General features: G+C 22.5%; 6 protein-coding genes across 6 annotated transcripts; 3 read left to right on the top strand and 3 right to left on the bottom strand.

Moving 5' to 3' along the window:
- Positions 1-108: 108 nt before the first annotated feature.
- Positions 109-2,544, top strand: PBANKA_1417800 (tRNA (guanine(26)-N(2))-dimethyltransferase, putative; the record flags this gene model as incomplete). Its single annotated transcript, XM_034567511.1, has 1 exon — positions 109-2,544. The coding sequence occupies one exon, from the start codon at positions 109-111 to the stop codon at positions 2,542-2,544; it is 2,436 nt and encodes an 811-aa protein (XP_034424000.1).
- Positions 2,545-3,614: 1,070 nt separating this feature from the next.
- PBANKA_1417700 (conserved Plasmodium protein, unknown function) lies at positions 3,615-5,825 on the top strand (the record flags this gene model as incomplete). The annotated part of the gene is made up of 1 exon (XM_034567510.1): positions 3,615-5,825. The coding sequence occupies one exon, from the start codon at positions 3,615-3,617 to the stop codon at positions 5,823-5,825; it is 2,211 nt and encodes a 736-aa protein (XP_034423999.1).
- Positions 5,826-6,455: 630 nt separating this feature from the next.
- Positions 6,456-8,666, bottom strand: PBANKA_1417600 (ubiquitin carboxyl-terminal hydrolase MINDY, putative; the record flags this gene model as incomplete). The annotated part of the gene is made up of 1 exon (XM_034567509.1): positions 6,456-8,666. The coding sequence occupies one exon, from the start codon at positions 8,664-8,666 to the stop codon at positions 6,456-6,458; it is 2,211 nt and encodes a 736-aa protein (XP_034423998.1).
- Positions 8,667-11,201: 2,535 nt separating this feature from the next.
- On the bottom strand, positions 11,202-13,151 carry PBANKA_1417500 (conserved Plasmodium protein, unknown function; the record flags this gene model as incomplete). Its single annotated transcript, XM_034567506.1, has 1 exon — positions 11,202-13,151. One exon carries the CDS (start codon positions 13,149-13,151, stop codon positions 11,202-11,204), a length of 1,950 nt encoding a protein of 649 aa, XP_034423997.1.
- A 1,684-nt stretch (positions 13,152-14,835) lies between these two features.
- PBANKA_1417400 (conserved Plasmodium protein, unknown function) lies at positions 14,836-16,773 on the bottom strand (the record flags this gene model as incomplete). Its single annotated transcript, XM_034567505.1, has 1 exon — positions 14,836-16,773. One exon carries the CDS (start codon positions 16,771-16,773, stop codon positions 14,836-14,838), a length of 1,938 nt encoding a protein of 645 aa, XP_034423996.1.
- Positions 16,774-19,042: 2,269 nt separating this feature from the next.
- Positions 19,043-21,052, top strand: PBANKA_1417300 (translocation protein SEC63, putative; the record flags this gene model as incomplete). Its single annotated transcript, XM_034567504.1, has 1 exon — positions 19,043-21,052. The coding sequence occupies one exon, from the start codon at positions 19,043-19,045 to the stop codon at positions 21,050-21,052; it is 2,010 nt and encodes a 669-aa protein (XP_034423995.1).
- Between the last annotated feature and the right edge of the window lie 327 nt (positions 21,053-21,379).

Here is a 21,379-nt window from a genome sequence, read left to right as displayed (position 1 = left end):
TAGACATATATATAGCCCCCCTCCACCCAGAAAAATATTAACACAAATATTTTGTGAATATATAGTGAGATATTTAATAGGTAAATTTATTTTCCTAAAAAAATTAATATGACAAGGGGTGATGATGAGATACCACGGAATGATAGTCACAAAAGAAACTATGTAAGAGACGATAATGTGAATAAAAAACACCATGGAAGTGACAACCCAAATGGGATAAAACATGATGTAGAAGAAAACGACAAAAATGTGAAAACTGGTAATAATAAACATATATATGAAGGATGTGTTAAAATTAAAAATAAAAATAAACATATATTTTATAATAAGGCACAAGTTTTTAATAGAGATATGAGTATTGTTTTAATAAAATCGTTGGAATTGTATTTAAAAAATAAAAATAAGGATAATGAAAAAACAATATTTAGAGGTTTTAATGTTATCGAATTATTAAGTGCTAGTGGGATTAGAAGTATAAGATATGTAAAGGAACTTAAAGAGACTATTAATCATATAGTTACAAATGATATTGATAAATATGCATGTAAACAAATAAGAAGGAATTTCAAAAGAAATAATATAGATAATGATAAATATACAATTTTATGTAACGATGCTAATGTTGTTATGAATATATTAAATGTTGACAATGGTTATATGAAAAAAAGAAATAATAAAAAGTTAGACATAGGTTTTACATATATTAACAATACAAATAATTATAATGAATATTTTAAAGAAGCTCTAAAATTTTTAAAATTCATTACAACATATAATAATACGAAAACATTTGAAGGGGATAAAGATAATCATGGTAATAAAAATATATACGATAATGAAAAAGGACAAATAAATTCAAATGGCTATGATAGTGACTCAACAAATTTTTCCTTTGATGATGAAATTAATACAAAAATCGACATAATTAAAGAAAACAAAGATTTGAACAATATATGTAATGGAAATGTGAATGATATCTCGAAAAATGCTGATCTAAAGGCTAGGGATGAAGATGAAAAGGAAAAGGAGAAAGACAAAACAAATGTAGAAATGAAACTAATAGAAACTTCAATTGATGAAAAAATTAAAAAAAAGCAATTTTCAGAAAGATACATATTTGATATTATAGATATAGATCCTTATGGTTCTTCAATATGCTATCTTGAAAGTTGCATAAAATATGGAAGAAGTAATTTTTTCATGCTAATAACAAATACAGATATGAGAATATTAAACGGAAAATTCCCTGACGTTTCATTTTATAAATATAATAGTATGATATTTAATAAAAATGTAAATTATAACAACGAATTTAGTATAAGAGTATTATTGTATAAATTAAAAAATATAGCATCTAAATATAAAAAACATATTATTCCTTTTTGCTCATTAAATATCGATTTTTACATTCGAATGCTTGTACAAGTTTTAGATGATCCACTTCAAACGAAAGATCTTTGTATTGATACAGGTATTGTTTATCAATGCACAAAATGCACAAGTTTTCATATAAATCCAGTTGCTTCAAAAAAAACTATTAATTTTAAAGAAACAAATAATTCTTCTCTTTCACAAAGGAGAAAAATTAATAAAAAAAAAAAAGAACTACTAAATTCTAAAGATATCAACTTAGAAAATAATTATATCGATAAAAACCAAACAGTTATTGATGAAAAAGAAACAAAAGATACTCAGTTGGATGATGGCGAAATAACAAATAATGGAAAAGAAACAGAAATGAATTTTACTGATAAGGTAACAGGAGACATGGTACATGAAAATGACACCAATTCTCATATTGGTTATAAATACAAAAATTGTAAATTAAATGTATCAAATAAATGCGAAGAATGTGGAGGAGATATATTAATAGGAGGCCCTATATATATCGGGAAATTACACAATAATGATTTTATAAGCACATGTATATCATTATTAGAAAATTTGAATGAACATAATTTAAATACAATAAAAACTCGAGAAAGAATATTAATAAACTTAAGATGTTTAAAACAAGAGATAAATGTTCCATTATATTATAATTTACAATCCTTATTTAGAAATTTTAAAATTTCCTCTTTTTCAAGAAAATTAATTATTAATGCACTACTAAATTTGAATTACGAAGTTTCATATTTTCATAGAGATCCAGATAGTATAAAAACGAATGCCCCTAATAATATTTTCATGGATGTATTTAGGGCTATTATTTTTAAAATTAATTCAAAAAGCAAAAAAAATTCAAATAATACCCATGACAAGAAAAATGAGGAAGTAAATGATGTGGATCAAAAAATTGAAACACAACAAGATGGCAATAATAATAATTATAATTTAGTAAAAAAAATATACTCTATACATACTATAAAAGATGAAAAATTGAAAGAAAAGTTATTAACTTGTGAATTTTTTAAAAAAAATTCCTCCTTTGATAATATAAATATTTCAAATTTTATGAAAAACCAACCATCTGTTAAATTATTTACCATAGAAAATCCAGAGCCTTTTTGGGGACCATTGAAAAAGCACTCTGGAAAAAGGTGATGTGCCTCGATCGATCAATAGCTTTCTTTCCTATGTTCTGTTTATATATATAATTATTTTTATTCTTTTTTACATTTTGTTTATAAATAAAATGAAAGTATTTCTTATAATCCTTTCCTCTTATATATGTTTTAATCAATATAAATGTATTAATTTGGTTTCATTTATAATTTTCTATATATAAACATGTTGTATGTGTTGGATTTCTAAAATCGATTAATTATTTTATAATTGTTTGAAAATGCATATATATATTGTCCATAATATTAACATATATGTGCATATAAAATAAAACATCGAACTAACATTATTATTTTTAAATTTAAATGTTTTTAATTAAAATTCCTGACTTATGTAAAGAGATGAGGATAAGGTACGAAACGATATATTATTGTCTTGTAAAAATTACATATTATTTTTAAAAATATTATAATGTGCGAATTAATATGACTAATGAAAATAAAGGGAAAACTGTCCTGCTTAATTATATATATACATAGAGGCATTGTATATGGTGCATAAAATATAACGGATTGCAAATTTTTTCAATATGTAAGACTTAATAAAAAAAATGTTTCGGTATATATAATTATACAATTTGAAACAATGATAAATAAACTTAAAAAAAAATAAATGAAACATTTCCATACATTATGAAGAGTATAATTGGCAAATTATATGTTATCGGTTACCTAAATAATTAATAAAAATAACAATGTCTCTTATGCACCACATTAAATGTTTTAAAGAAAAAAGTAGTACACAATTCATGGGTATAGTAATACTAGGTATTAAAGAAATATATTTCCAATACAGAGAAAAATCATAGATATTTTAAAAGTAGCTCAAGTTCCTAAAAGATAAATTTTAACTAGCCCCCACAATTCCTAATATACAATAATGATCTTAAAATAATATATTCATACTAATGTGTAATTGTGTATTCTTAAAAATAGAAATAGAGGAAAATAATATTATAAATATTATAAATATTTGAATTTTTAAAAATAAAACCATAAAATAAATAATAATTGTAATAGTAATAACACTTTATAGAAATTTAAAACAAAATGGACATGTCGCATGCTGAAATAGCAAAACAGCTAAAACATAATTCAGCAGAGATAAGAGAGTATTTTGAGGATCTATATGGATGGCAAGATGATATTAAAAAAAAAGAAATCGAAGATAATAAAAAGAAGAAAAATAAGTTAGAAAATAATAATATAAAAAAATATACTGATAATTATATCTTTGAAAAGAAAATAGGCGACCACACAGAAGCTGATGTTGCTCATAAAACAAAAGAATTAAATAAAAATTGCAAATATAATACAAAAACTTTTAATCAGAAGGATGAAAATTCCTTAAATAGCCAAGATGACATATTTGTAAAAAAAAATATAATCAAAGAGACAAATAAAGATGAAGTGGTTGAGGATTTAGAACATAATACTAATAATGATTCTATATATAAATTAAATAAAGAACAAAATGATTTCGAGGCAAATGGAATAGAGATAAATCAGAGAAAACTTTGTGAAAATTGTGACAATAAGAATGAAAAGGGTGGTATTGATAAGGAACCAAATGAATGCATAAATATGTACCAAAATGGAGAAGGAATAAAACTCGAATTAAACTTAAAAACTGAAAATATCGAAATCACAAAAGCTAGTAATAAAGCGATAGATATATATCTTTGCAAAAATGAAGACGGTAAAATAAATTACAAAAATGAGAAATATAGTAAATGCTTAGAAAATTATAATGATATAATAAATTATATAGATTTTGAATTAAAAAAAAACAATATTTTTATAGAAATAGAAAAATATTATGATAACGAATTACAAATAGATGTTATATCAAATAATTATTATTTGAACGATAAAAAGACAAAAGACTTATTTATACTCAGAACTAAAACACTTATAAATAGATCATTAATTTATCAACGATTGTCATGTTATTATGAAAGTATAAAAGATTGTACATGTATTATTATATTTTTTAACAAATTTTTACATGAACAAATAAGAAGTAAAAAATATTATATTCACGATTTAATTTCAATAAATGTTACCTATATTATGTTTAAAGCATATTATCTAAGAGGAATAGCTAAATATAAACTAAAAATTTATAAGCAAGCTCTCAAAGATTTTAAATATTCTATTGATTATGTAAAACACGTTGATTCTTGCATGTTGGTAACTATTAACAAATATATTCAATTGATACAAAATAAGATAAAGGAAAGTAATATTAAAAAATACGAACGAATACAATATGAATATATATCTACACCTTTAGATCATTTTAAGTTAAAAAAAAAACTAGTTAATATTGAAGTTATATCAAAGGATATTACCAAAGAAGATATGAATAACCAAATTAAAGACACGGCACAAAATTATAATTTTAGGGAATTGGAAAATACAAATGAAATATATCATCAAACGAATAAAACAGAGATAAGTAATGTAAGAAGTATAGAAGAGGGTGAAGCGAAAAAAAAAAAGAACATTGATGGTGAAAGTGAAGAAATTGAAGAAACCCAACCATCACAAAGTGCGATAAAGGTAATTGAAGAGGAGGATGGAAATGGAAAATCGCTGATCAACAAATATTTAAGTAATCCAATAGATCTAAAAATATCTCTTAATGACGAAGTAATTGATTCAAAAAAATGTCATAACGAATTTCTATCAAATAGTTCTAGTGAGAACATATCCAAAAATTTAAAAATTAAGAACAAAATAAATTTTGAAATTTTATGGAATTCAGATGAAGTAAAAAATAGTTTTAAACATCAAATTAATATTTTAAAAATGGCATTTTTAGAAGAAAATATATTTAATTTTCATTTAGATAAGGATATATATGTAGACATATTGGATTATATGCTCAAAAATTTATGTGCAAATTTATTGGGAGAAAATGAAGGGGAAATGAGAGAAACGCGAATAGATGACATAAAAAATTATACACATAAAAATGAGCAAGCTAACAAAAGAATGTTCAAAGATAAATCTGCGAACGACAAAAATGGGGGCATATCACTTGGAATATATCCAGAGTATTATGAAAATTTAATAAACATACTTTATATGATGACAAACAATGGAAATGAAAATTACATTTTTTTGTTTATTGATAAAAAAGAGAAAGAATTTTTAAAAAAACTTTATGATATTATTCTCGAATATTCAAATACTTTCATTAATAGTGATAGTTGCATAAAAGAAAAAATATTTATATTGAAAAAGTTGCTTTAAATCATGTATCAAAAATAAGCATACATGGATATTCTATACATACCCATGTATATCCTTGTATGAAACAATAATACATCTGAAGTTGTATATTTCATCCCATAGAATATTAAAAATATGAGCAATTATGTAAAAATTCAATTAAACACCCATAAATATGTAAATAAATTTTAAATGAAATACAAATACACGTATTATAAACATATAGATATACGCGTATTCTCATCATACGGTATGATGCATTTAATAAGATTAATTTAATTCAAAAAACAGTGGAATAGTAATAAGAATAAAAAATAAATAGTAAAAATGTAATTAAAAAATAATAAGACCTTATAAATAATAATGGTAAATATTGTTATTAAAAAGGGAAAAAAATATATAAACAATATCTACATAGATTAATTAAAAATTTAAGTAATTTTTTTTCTTTTTAAATACGCCAAAAAAGGACAAAAAAAATAATCAGCACACTAATAATAACAAATATCTTCACACTTATAAATATATCGAATAAATAAAAACATTCAATTATCTATGCATATCTTATAAAGTGTCAAAACATAACGTATTGACGAAGAAATAAATAAAAAATAGATATATGCATAATATACATAACACGTTCATGTATAACTACATGAATGTACATTTTTTTTTTTTTTTTTTACTATGTAAATAGGATGAATATGCATTTATAGATTGCATATTTGCTTTCAAATTACTCATGTTTTCAAAACTGTTTAAAATTGAAATATGTTGATTGAACAAATTTGACATATTTTCGCTTGTTATACATTTAAAATTATTATCACAATAAATAGTGTCATTACTTACACTATCAAATAATTCCCATGTGCATCTTAAATGCAAAAAAGAAATATCTCCAATTAATAAAAATAATTTATTGTTATATTTAAAAAGAGTATTAAAATGGTTATTTCTAAAAAATGCTACTAGTTGGTTAGGATTTAAATTTTCTTGTAATAACTTCAAGCCAACTAATGTCAATTGAGTTTTATAAACTTCTAAAAATTCAAGTATAATTAATGCTTCATGGAATTCACGTGGTGTTAAATTGATATTAGTATTATAATTATTTATAATTATATGTTCTTTATATTTATTATCATTATCTATAATATTTTCAGAATCCACTTTACTATTTGAATTTTTGATTTTATCCCCTTTTTCAAATATCTCATAATTTGCATTAATATTATTTACACTAGTGTCTAGAATATCCGATTTGAATGAAAATGAGTTTGTTTTAAAATTTTCATTAGCAGATATAATATCATCTGGGAATTTAGGGGTATTTATTTTATTTTCTTCATTAAAATATTCTATTTTTAAAGGATGTTTTATACGTCCATTTTTATTGTCTTTCTTTATATTTTCTACTTTTGCATTTTCATAATCATTTATGACTTCTTTATCCTTTTTTTCAATTTTTTTATGTAATGGAGACGAAAATAAAAGAGTTAAAGATTCTTTTTTTTTTTTTAATACATCTCCAGCTTTATTTATCCATTCTGGATTATTTGTTTCTATTGTATCACATTTATTGTTTTTTTTGTCCTTTTTCAAAAAAATCGGGATAATAGCATTTTTTTTTCCACTAGAACTATCATTATTATTGTTAATGTTATTTTTATTTACATTATTTTTATTATTACTCATATTATAATTATTATTAATTATTCCTATTTCATTGTTATATGAATTTCGATTGGCATTATAAAATCGTCTATTGAAATCCGTTTTGCTCTTATCTTCCCAAGGGTCATGCCCAACATTATAGTTACCTAAATTAAGAACCGAATTTTGAGGCATATTTGTTTTAAAATTATCTTCAAAATTTTTATCCAAATCATCGGGGAATATAGGTATGCTACTGCTCTGTGATTTTATTATTTTTGCATTTGTGTTACTATAAGATTTTATACTAAAACTTGAGTTAGAATTTTCAATAGGCATTGTATTTATATGTTCACATGTTTCAAATTCTAATTTTTTATCCGTATTTGAATCCACTTTCGAAAGAATCATATCATTTATATGGATGTTATCTTTTTCTTCGATTTTTTTTGGAGCACTGCAATTTCCTCCATCATCACTTTCAAAATCTAAATTTAAGGCCTGAGATATAATTAGCAATCTTTCATTTGATGATTCTTCTTTAGATGCACTCTTTCTTTTTTTTTCATAATATTCATTATATTTAATAACTTTATTTATAATGACATTATATGAATAATCTTTTAAATAAGGATAAAATATTTTATCATCAGCTGATATTACCCAGCCATGATATAGTGGAATATTTAACATATCGAATATGCATAATCCTTTAGTATATTCAAATGATTGTATATCTGTAAATTTACAATTTACATCTAATCCATATTTTAATTGTGGTAATATATCTATACATTCAATTATATTTTTTCTATAATTACATGAAGCACTATTATTTGTTACATTTTTTTTATTTGATTCCAATAATATACTTATTATTTTGTCTTCTAGTACTTTTTGAGATATTTTTTTAATTTTTTTATCTATATGTAATTGATTTCGTAATAGTAATATATTAGCTATACATAAAAGAGGACATGCTCCATTTTTATTTTGAAGTAAAATTGGAACTTTCCTGTTTATAAAAGTAATCCATTTAACTGTATAAAAATATATATTATCCGTTTGATAATTGTGTAATTTATTTGTTTTATCATACTTATTTAATACATAAGACTTAAAAGTCTCATAATCGGCGAATCGAACTATAATATTTTCTTCTTCATCGCTGTTTCCATCATAATTATGTTTTAACCAGGATGACATTTTTTCTTTGTCCCTTAATGTTCATCACTAATTTTTTTTCAGGTATATACGTCTCATAATATACTATTATTTTATATATACCTTTATGTTATTAATTTTTATATGCTACCACAATCCTACTCTCTATACTTATACTTTTAATACTATTGCCACGCTAATATGCTTACTAATATTACTGTAATTCTAAATAACAACACACCAACTGCTTATATGTATATATAGGTGTGTGGTAACTGTTATTTTGGGTTACTGTAGGTTCAATCAAATTTCTGCATATATAATCCAATTGTGATTGCGAGCATTTAATTAAATGCATAGGAATTAAAACAAAAATAATAACAAACAACCAATGAATAAGAATGAGGACGAACAATAAATGCAAAGTACAAATAGTTATGTTCTTTAATATTAAAAGAAGTAACAATATATAATACAAAAAAAAAAGGAAAAAATTATATATATACAAAAAAAAAGTGGTAGCATATTAAGAAAAAATTGTGAGAAAAATATATCTCTTAAATATAATTAATAACGGAAAAAGCGCATTTTAATAAAATAAAAAAATGATACATGAATTTAAAAGGAAAATATATGGATGTAAAATAATGAGATTATTAGATTATAAAATATTTATGTATGAATTTTAACTTTAAAACAAAATGAAAAATATATTTACAGAGTATGTGGAAGAGAAAGGTCAGGTAGCTTTACAAATTAGAATTATATAATTCAAATATATCTTTAGAAAATAATATATTTATCATTAAGTATATTATAGGATGCATTACTATAATTAATAATTTATATATTTGCGTTTATTCATAAATAAAAAAATTATTATGCACGATAAAGGCATCGCTTGATTTTAAATTATTTTTTATATAATTTTTCTTTTCATAGTACTTGAAATGGGGAAGCACACCAAAATGGTAAAAAATAATGCGTGTAATTTTTTTTTATAATTATGCATTAATTAATAGCAATTTCCAAAAAAAAAAAATTTTAAATAGTATTTTATTTAAAATATATAATGGATTATTTTTTCCCCTATCGCAATTTTTGAAATATTTTTCAAAATAAAAATTTTTTTATTATAAAATATATTATGAAGGTTTGCAAATCATTCAAATTACATTATAATGCACAAACAAGTTTGTATATAATATATTATTTACAAATTTATTATAATTCGCATAATAAATAAACATTTTTGTATACAACGTGATTATCAAAGTAAAAGGTTAAATATAAAAAAATATAACGGCAATACTATAAATCATTATTATGCAAACAAAAAAAGGAAAAATAATAAAATAAAGCAAATATAGTTAAATATATATGTCTGCATAATGGTATTACCACATATATATTCCCCTTCGTATATGCTTTTTATTATACATTTCACATGTTTACTAATTATTATGTCAATTTTCCATTATATATATTTCATAAAGCATGTAATAAATTAAAATTTATATATTTTGGTAGATATTATAAATATACAGTTGTTGTCATAGTTTTTTTTGTCTTTTGAAATATGCTTGTTACTGCCTCGGACATAAAAAATATGATTTTAGCAAATGCCAGTGATTTTTCGTGTTGAGAACATAAAATAAACGAAACCTACATATAAACTTTGTGTATAAGTATTAGGTAGTAAGAATAATGATTTGAATTGTATAGTTTCTTATATAATTGGATGAAGTAATATTAATTATTCCTGTATATATAAATTAATATTTGAAAAATAAAATATTTGACATTAAAAGTTTTACTTAAGAAAAAATTAAATCGTATATTAAAGGTATATATGCATATATTTCACAAGAAAAATTTCGATTTTTTACAATAGCTCAAAAATGGAAAATCATATAATTGTGATAATACACAAAATGTTTAAAAAAAATTCGGAAAACAAATAAAGAATATCCTTAATTGAGGTAGAACACTAAAAACTCGTATTACGTGCATATGAGATACATATCCCATGAATTCGTACATATAAATGCAAATACACAATCATAGAAACGCAAATTCATATACATATACATATCCACTCAATTTTAAATGAGCATTTATGAAACAATGTTAATGTGCAATTATTTAATTATTATTTAATTATTATAAAATATTAAAAAATCGTCCGATATCGTTATACTATGGGGCGAAATAAATCCCCACGGCTTTTTTCAACAACATAATGTGGATCATATATATACACATTTCATGAATTAAGCTATTGAAACGACAACATATATATATAAAGGATGTGCATAATATGTTAGCTACTCTTTATGTCTAACTGTATAATCGATTATGCAATCAAACTAGTTGAATAAAGCTTGAAGATTTAATTATTTCATTTGGGTATCCTTTAATATAATTTGTATATAATATAAATTCAATATAATAACTATAATAAATAAATATACATATATTTCGCAATTTACTCGAAAATTAGTTATGGATTAATTATTTGGGAATATATAGTATTTGATCATATTTATTTTATTGTTTTGTGCTTCTATATTAGTTTTATGTAATGTGTTTATTTCTTCCTATCCCACCGCTATGGGTATAAGGTTTTTCTTTACAATTTTTATCACGTAATAGATCATATATATTAATAGTTTTATTTATTTTACTTCTGCTATTTGCATAAGTTTTCGTATATTTTGGTAATACGGCAAATTTTGTTATAACGTTAATTCCTTTGTCATCTACCATATCTGTTTCAAATAAAATTTCATGCTTTTCATTTTGTTCATTATTAAGTATAGATGTGTTCTCTAAATTAATTTTAGAATTCATAGACATATTTCTAACTAAATTATTATCTGCATTATTAGATTCCGTAGAAAAATTAGACACACAATTATTATTTTCAATTGGATCTAAATAATTTAGTTGAACTATTGAGCAAAACAAAGACACATCGTTATCTTTATCGCGTTTCATTGCATTTAAAGCTTTCATTTCATTGTTATATTGTGCATTACAAAAGCTAATTAAATCGATAGTATCCGTATATCCAGATGCTTGGTGTTTAGCAGACCTCCAAAAATAATTTACTATAACTTTAATAAACAAATGAAATTTTGAAAATGGAATAACATTTATTATATTTGTAATAATAAGCTTAGAAAAAATATCACAATATTCTTTAAATGTATAATTGTTATCCCCTATTTGTTTTTCAAGATTATCACAAAATTTTTTATATTTATTTTTATTTTTAATTTTCTCAATTCTTTGTAATAAAAAATTTAAAAACATATGATTACAATTTTCAGCATCAGAATCACTATTATCATAATAATAATAATATTTGAAATTTTTATTAAATTCTGTTTTATTATTTTTAGTATTTATATACGCATCTTTATTAAAGTTATTTTTATGTACTGATTTTTCATTTGCATGTACAAATTGTGTTGTATCTTTTGAATTTTTTTGTGATAAATTTTTATACGTTCGTTTTATTTTCTTATGTTGTAACTTGTCCTTTTGGTATTTTATACATATATCATATATACTTTCACATATATATAATATGTGACTATAATAAAGAATATCATTAATTTTTTCGTATTTACTATATTCTAATTTTATATTATTATTTAAATATCCATATATTATATTATTTCCTATAAAATTGCTACTATTACTAATGGTATCATCACTAATAATGCTCATAGTACTATTTTCTAGGCTATTATTATTGTATATAGTACTTTTATAATCAGAATTGTTAGAATGATTTCTATCAGATTCTAAGCCCCACCATATGTTACGGCCTGTTTCGATATCAAATAGTCTGCTTTGAACATTATTAAGGTTATTTCCAAACACTTTTTCTGTTTTGGGGGATTCGTATATTGAACATGGCAAATATTCCTTATATAAATATTTTATTTTTTCGTTGAACAACATACTCCTATGGTCTTTTTTATCATTGTTATATATAGATGATTTGCTCTCATTTATTTCATATTTATTAATATTAATTAATATATTACTGTTTTTCTTTTCTGCATTCCCCGAATTATCATTATTAAAATTGGATCCCCATTTAAAAGTGTTTAAAATTGTTTCATCGATTTGTATGCTATCATCTATTAAATCAAATTCATTATTCATAGAACACAAAAAATTTATTCTTTCTCTTTCATATATTTCATAAGATATATAATTAATATATTCCATATCAGAGCATGAACTTCTATGGCTGTCTATGCAAATATATTCGATACCATGTATATTTTTACCTTCATCATATATGTCTTGTATTTTCTCATACATATATTTTTTTTTTTTTAATAACTTGTTATCATTATTATTATGTAATGCATTATCGTTTGGGGAAAAATCCAACTTATTTTCTATTTCAAATTTTGTATTATCTTGAAATAATTCATCTTTCTCTTCATTAGAAATGCTGTTAATCCTATCATTTTTTTTTTTGTCCAGATTTTCGTGACTCATTGTTTGGTAGTTTTTTCTTAACTCAGTTCTTATCTTTTTTTTATGGGGTTTTTAAAATTATAATAAAATTTTAAGGTTTTAATAAGAATTTTTGATAAGGCTCAATATTATTTATCTTAAAATTAGGATATATATCAGCACACGGCTAGAAGTGCATTATATACATATAAGTTTACAATAAATATATCATCAACTTTTGAAAATGATATACAAACGATAATGCATATCCAAAATACATATATATGCACCACTTAATAATTTATAGCTCTATATCTTTGAAACACCAACAAAAAAATATAAGTTTAATAAAAGCATAATGGTAAAACTATTAAAAACAAAAAGTGCATAGCGCACCTTTAAAAAATCATAATTCTGTAACTATATCAAAATATTATTTTTCCACATTATTTTATTATTGAATCATCAATAATATTTTTAAATATATTTAAAAAGGTACTTATTTGTGTGTAGATAATTAATAACATGATAAATGTATATACTATATAGATAATGTATGTTTGGTGTAAAATTTATAATAAAAATTAACATATATTCTTAGCGTGTTTTCAATATATCCTAGAGCCTCTTATCGCAAATGAAAATTCTAAAAGAATCTCTATATTTATATAAAAAAATAAAATAAAATATGTAACTTTATAAAAATATAATAATAACATTTATGCATATATATAATTTTATTATTTATCTATAATTCTTTGAATTACAAGGCAATTTTTTGGATTTTACATCGAACATATTGTATACATATATTTATTTAAAAAAACAACGCGCATTTATGCTAAGGAATAAAATAAAAAGTTGCAATAAAAAAAAATTTAAATTAATATATGCTGTATAATAAGCAAATGCTGTGTAGAGAAAAACAATAAATGCAATATTTTTTCTCTACAATTTATTTTTAATATAATTTTAATTATATGAAAGAGATAATATTATATTAATAATATTATGTGCATTAAGATAAAATAATAGTGTAATGAAAAATCATAAAATTACACGTATCGATATTTTTTAAATGTATTGTGTATATATAATGCAAATTATATTATTTATTGGGATTAACAATGTTACAAAAAATATACAAATAATGCAGTTATTATTTTCCCCCTTTACTGGAAAAAATTATAATATTTTAAGAATGCCAAGAAATATATGATTTTTATCTCTTTTTAGTGTTTGAAATGTAATTTGGCTTACACATGATATAAAGCTTAGCCCTTATTTCGCTTATATATAATAAATAAAGTGTAATCCATAATTGTATACACTATTGAAAATATTAAGTAAAATATATATATCAATTTGATATCAAAAAAATCAAAATTATATTAAGTATCTATTTTAATATAATAGTAGGAACAAACAAAAGATCCTTAATAATTGTTACTATGCCTTATTATATAGTTTAAGCATAGGGGTAATAATTTTGTTGACAAATGAAATATGTATATACATATAATTTTTTATATATAATTAATATTTAAAGTGTGCCACTAAATTAGATAAATATGCATTTTAATAAAATTAGATATATTCTTATACTACAAAAAATGCAAACAAATGCCGATACAAATATAATGACATGCTAATAAACAGTTCGCCATTTCAAATATATTATTATACGGAGCGGGGGCACATACAATCATTCCATATTATATTAATATTACTTCCAAGAGGTTATACATTCAGCTGAGCTAATTATTTTATAATTTGAAACACTATCAATGTCGTATCTACGCATAATAGTTGCTATTTCAGTATTTAGATCATCAGTTAGCATTTTCTCTTTATACAAAAGAGAATAAAAATTATTATCTTTATAAAAATCACTTATAGGTGGTATAACATCATAATTTTTACAATTCATTAATTTGTTCATTACTTCGGAATATGATTCATTTTTTTCATAAACGAGTTCTGTAATATAGCTGTCGTTTTTTTCAGGGTTTATTAAACGCCTTTTATCGATATTACTCATCCAAAATCCAGTTTCATTATTATATTTATATTTTTTATATTTATTACTGTATCCAAATATATTCTTTCCTAATTCCTTTTTATTTTTTAACATGCTAAAAACATGCTTTTCAAATACTTTTCCCATTTGCAAATTTTGAACATTTGGAGAATAATTTTTTCTGTCAAACTCATCATCATATATAATTGATGAACCTACTTTACTTCTTAATTCCTGTGCAATTTGGGGTGTTACTTTAATTTTTTTGCTTTGGTGTTTTAATAATTCTGGATATTTTAAAATAAGACTAGTTGAATTATTGCAGTCATCCATAAAATTTAACAATTTATTATTTTTTATATATGAATTTATTGCATTATCACCTTTTGTATTATATGGTAATTTTGTGAATATAATATTGGGAACTTCAATTTTCCCTTTTTTTATATCATCTAGTGAATAACATTTTGGTTTTTTATTGTAACATGGTGAATCATTTTTTGTATTGTTATTACCATTTTCGCTATAACATTGTTTATTTTCATCTTTTTCCAATCTAACATTACAACCGGAATATTTTTTTAATGGACTTAGTGTGTGTTTTATAGGATCCCTCTGAAGATCACATTCGCTTCTACTGTTACGTATATTACTTTTATTTTTGAATTCACAATGTTTATTATTCGTCTCTTGATTATTAATTTCTGCTTTACCATCTAAATTAGAAAAATTAATACAATTTTTGCTTTCATCATTTTGAACACTTTTTTCTATGTTATTATTATTCATACCGTAAATATTTGTACATGTTTCATCATTTCCATTGGATACTACTTTGGAATAATATAATGGGTAATCGCCCATAGTATTACCATTATAACTATGCAATGACGGATATTGGCTTTTAATCGAAAACGATTCATAATTAGGGGGATTCCTATTGCTAGTGAAATCGTTGGCCCTTTTTGAACCATCTTTATTACTATTGATATTTAGACAAGTATTTATGATATCGGGGCAACTTTTAATTAACGAACAATTGTATCCATAAAAACCTGATGATGAGATATCTGTGTTATTTCTTATATTAAGTGTTTCAGCATTATATTTCAATCTATTATTCACACATTCTATTGAATTATATCTCTGTTTTTTATTATGAATATTATTTGAGATCGTTACACTTTCGAGTTCAGTCATTTGTTCATTATGATGAGTTTGTGTGTATTTATTTTCATCGTGCAGTGGTGAAGATAAAGAGGAAGAATTCTTTACATTTGCAATGTTATTTTCTATTGAAAGGATACATGAACCGTAGTTATTATTTTGTGGTAATCTTTGATTTTCATTTATAGAATTTATTATATTGCTTGAATGATGCATACTTGTTAAATATGTATTGTTACTAGTTTGTCCTGTTTTCTGATGAAGCAAATGGTCCCTATTTATGTGAGAATAATCGCTTTTGTGCTCATCCCCTGAATATAATTCATTTGCATACATTTTCAAAATATTTTGTATATTAGCATCATTTGTAATATTGCTATTTACAAAAGTATCATTGAATGTATTCGAATTAATCAATGATCTTACATTAGCATTTATACTATTATTCTCTTTTAATCCTATTTGGCGATTTGACATTTTTTTCATTCGTATAAAATATAATCTTATCGACTATGTATATGTGTGTGAAAATAATTATATATAATTAATTTATACAAATATAGTAGCAAGGAACAAACGTTGTAGAAAATCGTCACTTATATTTAAAAAAGAAAATGGAACTTTATGAAATAAAATATTTAAAAAAATATAATATATTTATGTATAATAATTAAATAAATATTAATAATAAAATAAAAATATAAATAATTTTTATTGTTTTATATATTTGTTTGTATTTCGAGCGTGTAACTACCTGTCTGTTAATATAATATTGGTTACACACATAAATAAAAAAAAAAATAATAAATAGCTAAAAAATATTATGTGGATGCCCTTATTTTAAACTTTCAAAAGCAACATTTTCTACAATTATAAAACTTTATTGTCTATTCATAAAAAAAAAATTATAATAATGTATTGATTTTTTATTAATAAGCAAGCGTTAGAAACATCATAATTGTATGACAAATAACAATTTTGTAAAATATAATGTATCAAATTACATATAAAATAACTTACAAGCCATAATTATAGTATTTGATTTGAACATATTTATAAGCATGCTAAAAAAAATTAATTATTATAATTTTTTAATAATAATTTTAAAAATATATAATTTTATTATTTTAGAATATTTTAAGGTGTAGCCATATCTCATACATTCGCTATAAAATGCGTATAATATAGTGTACTAAAAATATTTCTTCTTAATATTTATTTTAATGTTATTTTTTTTTTAATTTAATGTTTTAAGAACGACCAGTTATAAAAGGAAAGAAAAGCAAGACATTAAATAATACTAAGCTAGCAATATTACATGAAATATTTTTTTTCAATTTTTCTTGTAGTTGTAGGTGTGAAGAAGTTTTGAATATAAATCTATAAAAATATAAGGAATGTTTTTTACAGATAAATAAGATTAAAAGAATAATTTCTTTTTACTTTATAATACAAGTAACAACCTTTTACCTTCAATTCGGAATGATATGCATATGTGAAACTTATAGTGTTGACCCCTAAGGGTAACATATAAATATATTATTTTTGTATTATATTATACTTAATTCTAATTATGCATTTCTTTTTTATATTACATACAAAAGCATAAAATATAAATAAAAACAAAAAACATGGTTGGATTACTCCAAATCATTTCAATGTGATAAAAAATTGTATATGAAAATTAGCTATTTCATGTGTTAAAAATTGTGCATATAAACACTTTGGAGTGCAGATGTTGTCATCAATACTTTGACAACTATCATTCAGTCTAATTTTAAAAACATGATTTTTAAAGAAAAAACATGTTATAATAGAAAAAATAAAATTTATAAATTTTCAAAAAAATCGCTATTATAAAAATTTGCTTCAATGTTAAAAGAAAAGAAAGGAGAAGGCAAGCCATTAAACATGAGGAACTATTTATATAATAAAATATTATGAAAAAATATAAATTTTAATAAAAGAAGCATCACACAAACTTGTAATTGTGATACTTTACTTTTTTGTTTTTTATATGCAGTTAATATTTATATATACATAAAATAAAGGTTATAGTATGTATATATATATAATAAATTTTGAACAAAATTAAAAATAAGATAAAAAGTTGTTCTTTATCTATATTTATATATGCATTTTGTTAATTAAATAAGAAATGTCATATAAAATTGAAATAGAAATATTTAATAATATATTTAAAAAAAAATAATTTTGATATTATGGTAAAATTCAATTAAAGTATTTAATAAAAAAAAATTGTGTATAAACATATTTTACAAATTTTATATTCTAATAAAATCTATTAGCCATTGCTTATATATTTTTATAATTATAATATATGTATTACATATCATAAATTATTTATACTAAAAAAAAATATATTATATTAATTTAAAAAAAATATATTATACTCCTAAAAAAAATATTAATATTAAAAAAACCTATATTTGTTTATCATTTTATTTTTATTTTTTTGAGAAAATGATTAAGGTAATATTTTAATATTAATTATATATTTTACAGAGTAAAGTTTTTTTTTACAATTTTTAGTATAAACATTCTTATAAATGCTATTTCGTATTTAGATATCTTATATATTTAAGTTTTTTTTACTTTGTTGTATGTGTGGAGCTGCAATATATATATAGTATATATATATATATATATATATATATATATATATATAATATGTGTATGTATACATGCATATAGCGTAAATACATTGTTGTAATTTGCATAAATAATGTCACAGTTTCGTGATACTTTTACTAAAGAAAGTAAAAAAGAGCCATTATTAAGTTATGATGACTCTGCATTCATTTTTTTTGCTGGAACTGTTTTAATTTGCATATTAATACCATGTACATACATTTATTTAAAATCTATAATTATAAAATTTTTTAACAATGATTATTATAATTTAAAAAAATCTAAACACAATAGTGTTTATCGGTCGTGTACATGTGCACTATGCAAAGATAAATTAGAGAAAAGAAGTAAAAGCACGTCAATATGGGAAAAGTTTGGTTATACAAAGATAATTCAATTCTTTCTTTTGGTATTATTTTGGGGGATATTATTTATTTTAGTGGAGAAAATGATGAACACAAAACCAATACAAACATTTGATCCTTTTGAAATATTAGAAGTTGCTGTTGGAGCAACAATGAAAGAGATTAAAAAGGCTTATAGGCTGAAATCATTAAAATTTCATCCAGATAAAAATCCGAATGACACATCAGCGGCTGCAAAATTTATTTTAATAACAAAAGCTTATCAAACATTAACAGATGAAGTATCTAAGGAGAATTATGAAAAGTATGGAAACCCTGATGGACCAGGTATGATGAAAGTTGGCATTGGTTTACCAAAATTGCTTATCGATGAGAAATATCAATTATTAATATTATCAATATTTTTTTTAATATTTCTTGTGTTTATACCTGCAATATTTATTATATATTATCAAAAACAAAAACGATATGGCCCAAATGGTGTTAAAATAGAAACATTACAATTCTTAACTTATACAATAAATGAAAATACACGAGCAACAGCATATCCTGAAATACTAGCTGCGACAGGAGAAAGTAGAGATATGGAATTAAGAGAAGGTGATAATAAACTTATAAAAGAACTTATGGAAGACCTCACTGAACATAAAAAAAGAATGTTTAAAGTTCCTATAATAACAAAAAATTATTCCTTAATATTAGCTCATATGCAAAGAAGACATGATTTATTATCAGAAGATTTGAAAAATGATTTAAATGAAATTCTTCGATTTTCTTTATTAATAACACATAGTATGATAGAAATTAGTATATTACGAGATTGGTTTTTAACAGCTCAAGCAGCTTTAACATTTAGAAGATGTTTAATACAAGCATGTGACATTCGTAGTTCGAGTTTATTACAAATTCCTCACATTGATGAAGATATTATTAGGAATATGCATAAAGGAAAATTTGCTGTAAAGGATATCCTCGAATTTGTCCATCAAGACCATGAAAATCGAAAGGGCTTAGCTGATATGAATGAAAATCAAATTTTAGACATTAAATCATTTTGTACTATTGTCCCAGATATAAAAATGAGTGCTCGAATTTTAGTAGAAGATGAGACACATATTGTTAAGGGAGATGTAGCTTCAATTTATGTACAGATTGATAGAACAAATTTAAAAGAAAAAGAAGCTTCTGGATATATACATGCTCCTTATTTCCCTCAACCCAAATTTGAAGAATGGTGGATTATTGCAACATATAAAGGAGATGACCGTATATTAAAATATGCACACATTAAAAATTGTGAAAAAAATATAGAAGAAAAATTAAAATTTGTGGTAGATAAAGTAGGGAACTTATCTATATCTATATATTTACTTAGTGATTGTTATTTTGGATGTGATAAAAAATTGGATTTATCATTTAAATCTTATTCACCAAATGAAATAAAGAGAGAAATTTTTGTTCATCCAGAAGATTTAGAATTGGATAATGAGCCAACTTTATTTCAGCAAATGCTTGGAGATGTAGGGAGAGGAGAAGATGACACTGATGATGACGAAGAAGATGAGGAAGTTTATACTGCGAACAACCCTAACGATGTTAATGCAAAATCAAATGCTTCAAATAATCAAAAAACAAATAAAAACAAAAATAATAACAAACAATCTCAAGAAAAGTTATCAAACAATCACGAAAAGTATGTACCCGAAAATGAGCAAGATGATGATTCTGATGATGATTGAAATTTATCCAGGTAAATTTTAATTTGTTTAAAAACAAATATTATATATATGTATATATAATATCATAAAACCCTCTTACCATTTGGAAAATGTAAAATAATTTAACATGCCATAATATGATATGTTCATAATTTACCTTGTCGCCTTATTGTAATATAATAATGCTACAACATTTTAATAAAATCGAAAACGAGATAACAAAAAGAGATCACGAACTGGGCACAATGCAAGTAGCATTCATGAATGAATATATTACACTATCAATTATTGTGATAGTACTTAATTTGTATAATTAATAATTTTTTTTACCAAATAAAATTATATTAA

The sequence above is a fragment of the Plasmodium berghei genome (genome assembly GCF_900002375.2).
Source record: "Plasmodium berghei ANKA genome assembly, chromosome: 14".
Classification (NCBI taxonomy): Eukaryota; Apicomplexa; class Aconoidasida; order Haemosporida; family Plasmodiidae; genus Plasmodium; species Plasmodium berghei.
This window is presented reverse-complemented; position numbering and strand designations above follow the sequence as displayed.